The sequence below is a fragment of the Rattus norvegicus genome, chromosome 8, assembly GCF_021556685.1.
Source record: "Rattus norvegicus strain SHRSP/BbbUtx chromosome 8, alternate assembly SHRSP_T2T, whole genome shotgun sequence".
Classification (NCBI taxonomy): Eukaryota; Metazoa; Chordata; class Mammalia; order Rodentia; family Muridae; genus Rattus; species Rattus norvegicus.
In genome coordinates, this window is record NC_141541.1 from 22,716,411 (window position 1) to 22,724,146 (window position 7,736).

A 7,736-nucleotide genomic window follows, 5' to 3' on the forward strand; every position below is an offset into this window, starting at 1 on the left:
TTACTTGAAAGCATTGTGGGAAGCAATGCCATACAATTTTATGAAGATGATTAGAACCAACACTCTCCATATTCTTTTGCAGCTTTTGTGAGTGGTCTTCCATCATGTACTGTTACCCTAGTGGCTCTAACTGAGCTTGGATAATAATTTCACCAAGAATAGGCCCTATTTCTTTCTGAGCAGAGATTTTTCCCCTTCTTAAACATAATGATTCTTGAGTGAAATTCCCTACAAAGAAACAACAAACACTTATTGCAGAGAGGGAAACCTTCAACAGACAAAATTAATGACTCCATCAAAATCTAATGTGGGTTTATTGAAGTTAATTTGATAAGTATAGATGAGGAGTTATAGAGTAGGGAGACTCATATCAAGAATATCAACAAAAGGATCATCCATATACATAACAATAACAGAATATCAACATCCCTGGAAGGGCTATTTATATGGCTCCACAAGCTGTAAAGTGACCAAATTCTGGCAAGCTCATCCTCTTCTAGGCAGTCCTGGTAGTCAGTGTCACACTCATAGTGACAGTTTATAGCCTTGTGATCCTATCATTCCTTCCTCTAAGTGTTTTAATGTCTATAGCAGACAGTGTTAAAATTTCTCCTCATTACATTCTCTCTCTCTCTCTCTCTCTCTCTCTCTCTCTCTCTCTGTGTGTGTGTGTGTGTGTGTGTGTGTGTGTGTGGAGTGTGTGTGTGTGTGCGTGTGTGTGTGTATGTACACAAGAGCATGTACATGTAGAAGTCTATCATATATATCAAAAACCATCCTTAATCGTTCACTACCTTATACGTTCAGGTAGAACCTCTTAATCCCCAGAGTTCATCATATGGCTAATGTTGATAGGTAACTTACCCTGAGTTGTCCTGTCTTGTCTTCTTAGGCTGGGATTATACATGGACCTATGTGCCCAGATGACACTTCTGTCAATTCTGATGGTTAGAATGCTGGTCTCTATGCTCATGTTGGATATAATTACCATAATGAGCCATCTATCTGCCATAATTTAATTATATCTTGCAAATCTTCAGCCAAATATTTGTGAGCTATAATAAATCCTACAGACAACAAAGTGGACACTTAATGTAGACATTGATATTTTTATGGTTCTGGAGGTTAAAGGCTGAAGTCACAATGTCTACACAGGTAGTTTTCTAATGATATGATATTGCTGATGTTCATGTTGTTTGTTTCTTTTTTCTTTCCAGTGCGTGTTTTCCACCAGATTTACCATGAATATGAAATCTCTAAACCAAACAGTTGTGTCAGACTTCATTCTCCTGGGATTCACAGATGATACCAAACTGCAACTTATCATCTTCAGTTTATTTCTTTCCATGTACCTTGTAACAATCCTAGGAAACCTGCTGATAATTCTGGCCACCAGCTCTGACTCCCATCTCCACACCCCCATGTACTTCTTTCTTTCTGGTCTTTCTTTTAATGATATCTTTTTAGTCACATGCACAATTCCAAAGATGCTTGTGAATATACAAACAGAAAACCAGACCATCACTTATGGAGGATGTCTGACTCAGGTCTGCTTTGTCTTGATGTCAGTGAGCATGGAAAATTGTCTTCTTGCAGCAATGGCCTATGACCGCTATGTTGCTATTTGCCATCCACTTAGGTATAGGATCATAATGAACCCCTGTTTTTGTATTCTAATGGTAGCATTTTCTATAATGGGGAGCATGGCAAATGCCCTAGTGAACGGTCTAATGGTATTACATCTGTCCTTCTGCACTGAGCTCATAATTCCGCATTTCTTCTGTGAACTTACACAGATTACTAAACTTGCCTGTTCCAACACTCTTATTGACAACATACTCATATATATTTCCTCTTGCATATTTGGTGGTGTTCCTCTCTCTGGCATCATTTTGTCTTATAGTCAAATTGCAACCACTGTCTTGAGAATGTCATCATCAGAAGGAAGATATAAAGCATTTTCCACCTGTGGGTCTCACCTGTCAGTTGTTTTTTTATTTTATGGAACTGGTTTTGGGGTCTACATTAGCTCAACAATTACAGAATCATCCAGGAAGAATGCTGTGACTTCAGTGCTGTACTCAGTAGTCCCACAAATGCTAAATCCCTTTATCTATAGTCTGAGGAACAGAGACATGAAAGAAGGCTTGAGAAAACTCTTCAGTAGGATATTATTTCCTCTATGATACATCATTTTATTTTGACTAAAATTTCTTAAGCCAAGGAAACATAGTTATTTCTTCAACAAAGTATAAGATATTTTTATGATTACTTGGATTATCCATTCATTTTACTTCCCCATCATACAGTCCCTCTCCAAATCTACCTTTCTTCTCCTCTGAGAGGGTAGAACCCCCTCCCTTGGGTATTTCCCCAGCCTTGATACTTGGAGGGCTAGGCACATCCTCTCCCACTGAGGCCAGACAAGGCAACTTAGCTAGAAGAACATATACCACAGAAAGGTAACAGTGTTGGGACTCCAGATATTTGGGAGCCACATAAAGACAAAGCTGCACATCTGTTACCTATGAGCAGGGAGGACAGTTTATGCTCTTTTGTTGTTCATTCAGTCTCTGAGAGCCCTAAGGATCTAGGTTAGTTGACTCTGTTGGCCTTCCTGTGGAATTTCTATCTCCTTCAGGACCTAAAACTTTCCCCCATTATTCCATAAGAATTCCTAAGCTGCATTCACTGTTTTGCGATGGGTGTCTGTATCTGTCTGATTTAGTGGCTGGGTGGAGCCTCTCATAGTACAGCCATGCTATATTTCTGTGTGCAAGCATATCAAAGTATCATTGATAATGTTACTGATTGGTGTTCAATCATGGAATGGGTCTCAAGATGGGATTGTTAGTATTTGGCCATTCTCTCAGGTTATGCTCCATTTCCTATCCCAATATTTCTTTTAGAGAGACAAAATTTGGTTCCAAGGTTTGGTGGGCGTATTGTTTTCTTATTGCTCAGCTGGTATTCCTACCTAGCTACAGGCCATGACCTCTTCAGGCTATATATCCAAAGTGTTGTGAGTCACTGCTAAGGTTACCCCCATTGAATCTTGAGTACTTCCCTTATCCCAGGTCACTGTCACATCCTAAATATGCCTCCTACTTCCCCAGCACTGTCAATTACAAATGTCATCAATACCCATGCCCATTTTTCTCTCTCTCTTATCCTTTTCCATGCCAGATTCTGAACCCTACCATTACCCTCCCATCCTCTGTCCCACCCAGCTCCTTCCCTCCATCTGCAACCTTTGACTATTCTATTCCACTTTTTTAGTGGAAATGCTTTGAGTTTCTCTCCATTTAGTTTGATGCTGTCTATTGGTTTGCTGTAAATTACCTTTAGCATGAAGGTGTATTGGATATTATCAAATCATATTTCAACATCGAGTGTGATGATCATGTTAATTTTTCTTTCAGTTTGTTTATATAATAGATTAAGTTGAATCATTTTTTTATATTGAGCCATACCTGAATTCCTGGCAAGTTGCCTATGTGATCATGGTGGATGATCGTTTTGATGTGTTCCTGCAATTAGTGCAGGAGTATTTAATTGAGTATTGCTTATAAATGTGCATAAGAGAAATTGGTCTGAAATTCTCTTGTTGACTCTTCATGTGGTTTAGGTATCAGGGTGATTTGTTTCATTAAATGAACTTGGTAGTGTTCCTTCTGCTTTCTATTTTCTAAATAGCTTGATGAATTTAAATATTACATTTTTTTAAAGTCTGGTAGAATTCTCGACTAAAATCATTTGACCCTAGGCATTTTGATTGAGAGACTTATGATGACACTTTCTATTTGCTTAGGGGTTACAGGACTATTTAATAGTTTGCCTGATCTTGATTTAACTTTGTTTAGTAGTATCTGTCTAGGAAACCATCTATTTTCTTTGACTTTCTAATTTTGTGAAATACAGGCTTTCGAAGTAAGACCTAATTATTCTTTGAGTTGCCCAATTTTTTGTTGCTCTGTCTCTCTTCTCATATCTGTTTTTGTTTATTTATTATTTTTTTGGGCTTAGGTTAGTTTGGCTAAGTGTTTGTCTGTCTTGTTAATATTATCAAGGAACCAGCTTTTGACTTAGTTGATTTTGTATATTATTTCCTTATTTCTAACTGATGGATTTCAGCCATGATTTTGATTATTTCCTGACTTCTACTCCTCTTCAGTGGGCTTGCTTCTTTTTTCTAGAGCTTTTTGATGTGCTTTTAAATTGCTGGTATGGTAATTTTCTAATTTCATTTAAGGTACTTCATGTTATGAAATTGTCTCTTGGCCTGGCTTTCATTGTGTGCCATAACTATGCATATGTTTTGCCTTAATTTTCATTGAATTCTAAAAGTTCTTTAAGTTCTTTCTTTATTTCTTCATTTACTAAGAGATAGTTGAGGATACAGTTCTTCAATTTCCATGAGTGTGTAAGTTTTCTGGTGTTTCCGATGTAGTCTGATAAGATATAAAGAATTATTTAATTTTTCATATCTTTTGAAGCTTGCTTTGTGATCAGTTATATGGTTAAATTTTGAAAAAGGATGCATGAGGTGCTGAGAAGAAGTTATTCTTTTTTGTTTGAATGAAATATTCCATAGAATTCCATTAGGTCCATTTAGATCATAAGGTCTGATAGTTTCATTATTTTTTTCTATTTAGGTTTTGTCTAGATGACCTGTCAATTGGTGAGTGTAGGGTGTTGAAGTCTACCACTGTTGTTGTGTAAGATTCAATGTACAGTGTAAGCTTTGCCAATATTTGTTTTACAATTATGGGTTCCCTAGAATTTGGGGCATAGATGTTCAGAATTGAGAAATCATTTTGGTTATTTTTTTCATTTCACGTTTATGAATTTTTTCTTTCCTGAGTCTTTTTATTAATTTTAATTGAAAATCTATATTATTATAAATTAGAATGGCTACTCCAGATTACTTTTTGGGTCCATTAGCTTGGAAAACATTTTACAGCCCTTACTTTGAGGTAATTTCTATTTTTCCTGCTGAGGTGTGTTTGTTTATGAGGCAAAATGAAAGATCCTGTGTTACATGCATTCTGTTAGCATGTGTCTTTTTCATAGCAAATAGAGTCCACTTATTTTGAGAGATATTAATGACTGGAATATGTTTGAGTCCACTGATATTGAGAGATATTAATGACTGGAGGCTCTTTATAAATGTTATTTTAATGTTTGTTGTATTAGTGTGTCTTTGTATTTGTGTGGTCTTCTCATGTTTTGCTGGTATGATATTATTTATTTTCTGTTTTTTTGTGGATATACTTATTCTTTTTGGATGATAGTTTTCTATCTCATAATTTCTGTAGGGCTGGATTTGTGGATGGATATTTTAAGATTTTTGGATTTGTCTTGAAATATTTTGTATTCTCCGTCTATGGTGATTGAGAATTTTTCTGGGTACAATAGTCTAGGCTGGAATCTGTGGGTTTTGAAGGTTGCAAGCTATTTCATTTGTGTTGTGTTAACCAGGGTTTCCTGTAGTAGGGTAGCTGTGCTCTGAAGTTGTCATATTGCCTTGGCTTTTGTGGATTGTTTTCTCTCTACCGCTTGTAACCATATGGATAGCTTTAATCCCTATATGTTTCTGTTGGTTAAGTTTTGGGAGAGGGCTTAACATCGACTTCTTATAGGTATTGTTGGGCTGTATGGGTGTGGGTCTGAAAGGTAGGCAGAGAGATGATGGGAGAGTTGGGTCCCCCAAGGATAGCAGATGGCTCAGAGCAGCTTAGGGAACCCTAAGCTCAATCAGTGGATAGAGGAGATGACTCAGGAAAGTCAATCAAACCTGTATGAGTTGGGATCTGCAGGTCTGATGAAGGTGGTTCAAGAGTTGGCAGGAGAAAGTTGGGCATAGCAAAGTGCTTCTGGAAGCTTGGAGTGCCACAGTGGACTCAACAGGCAGGGAAAATGGGTAGGGTCACGGAATCTGACATGTATGGTTTATGATCCACAGGTTTGATGAAGGTGGGTAAAGAGGTGATGGGATAATCGAGGTTTTCCAGGGAGAGCAGACTGTTCAGGGAAGCTTGAGCTGTCACAGAGGACTCAGCGAGTAGGGCCATGAACTTATTTTGCACCACATTCTTCTAAATGTCTAAGAAATAAAATAACTCAATAATTTTTGGCATCCTCATTATTAGGTTTCCAAGATAGGAAAACTACTATGGCAGTGCTGATGGCAATGTTCCAAGGTTTTTAAAAAGAAATTTTCACAAAACCCTTCTTTGTTGAATGCACACACCAACTTGCAGAATTCACACTTGAAATTCACTGACTTGACAGTTGGCCCCTGAATTCTTTTCTTCACAACTGATATATCTTCAGAGTGACCATGGTAACCTACCTGGCTATTTCAGTATTTGGGCTGATTAGTCCCCTGTTTGTCTACATAAAAGATACTTTTATAAATTGACACTGGCCTCTACTGTCTGAGTTGATCTGATAGTTTTTGCTTGCATCTACTCTTTATTTTCCATGGAGTTTTTTGTGTTTAGTAGTGTTTTGTGGCCCCTATTTAAATTCATGGTGAGATCTGAGAGAGATCCTTCAGCTCTCCTTTTTTTTGTCATTTGATCATTTTAACTCAACCCAAATACAACCATCTTGTAGCATGGATCATTTGCCTGTATTGGCCTCTGCCAACTTTCATAACTGCCTCTCAATGGGTACATTTCCTAGAGAGGTGCCTAGGTATGTTCTACTTTTCCACAAAGTCATGGTAATATGGTAGGCTACTTTCCTATATTATCCTGATCAAGTCTCTGTACTACTGCACTTACCCCTGAGTCTCAGTGTTCCATCTTTCTGTATCCTTCTATCAGCAAACCATGTCACCTGGTGTCTATATACAATGATGATCTTCTTCTAGCAAGTTTCCTAGTACCTCCTTCCCCCAGTGACTGGATTGGAGAGAAGATTTTTCTTCATTGTTTTCAATCCAGTTTTTACCCTAACACTGGGATTTCTTTTCTATTACCTTCTCAGAAATATTTGTCTCACCAACCATGGGATCTTCCCAATTTAATTCACATGATTTTACTCTTTTTCCACGTCTTCTCAAGTCTCTTTTCTCTCTTGGAATCTCTAATGTCACTTAGCTTGCTTCCTTATATTATATTGTCACAATTCTTGCCTCAGTATAAGATTGATTATTAGTGGTTTTGGCCAAAAAATTACACAGTTGATATCCAATTTCTAGTAGATAATAACAACATTTGGCAATGTACTGGGAAATAATCAGAAGCAACCTATATTCAAGCCCTCCGTTTCTTTTCTCTATATCTCTTGCCTCACATATTAAATGCTCCTGGAAGAGGCCACAGCTCCTTATAATGATAATCATACTCTTGGCTCCATAGCTCCCTTTGCCTTTGCCTTACAAATAAATGATCTGGCCCCACCACAGGTATAATCAAATTCTCTAGTCCCACCAACAATTCCTCAATTCTCTTCTCAGTCTCATCAACCAACACCTTCATCTTCTCCACCCAAACTATTCCCCTCACTGATCTCACATATGAATGTTTATAGGCATTGTCATTTCCATCACCTACTCCCATCCACCATCCACCATCTCCCTATGTGCCATTATTCTTACTAACAACTGCAACCATGTCTCAGAATGATGAAATCTATTCTTTCAGGGAGGTGGTGTGAGGTCAAATGCCTCTATATATCTATATCCAGTCCTATTTGTCTGATCTGTCTTAGGTAGATAGACATTT

At 37.6% G+C, this 7,736-nt stretch overlaps 1 protein-coding gene across 1 annotated transcript; it reads left to right on the plus strand.

Annotated features, from left to right (window-relative positions):
* Nucleotides 1-1,226: 1,226 nt before the first annotated feature.
* On the plus strand, nt 1,227-2,186 carry Or7g17 (olfactory receptor family 7 subfamily G member 17). The gene has a single exon (NM_001409145.1). The coding sequence runs from the start codon at nt 1,242-1,244 to the stop codon at nt 2,184-2,186; it is 945 nt and encodes a 314-aa protein (NP_001396074.1). The 5' UTR covers nt 1,227-1,241.
* The last annotated feature ends 5,550 nt before the right edge of the window (nt 2,187-7,736 follow it).

Bases quoted from the DNA above. Each gene is read 5' to 3' on its own strand.
- Or7g17 (NM_001409145.1), top strand. From the start codon at position 1,242: ATGAATATGAAATCTCTAAACCAAACAGTTGTGTCAGACTTCATTCTC.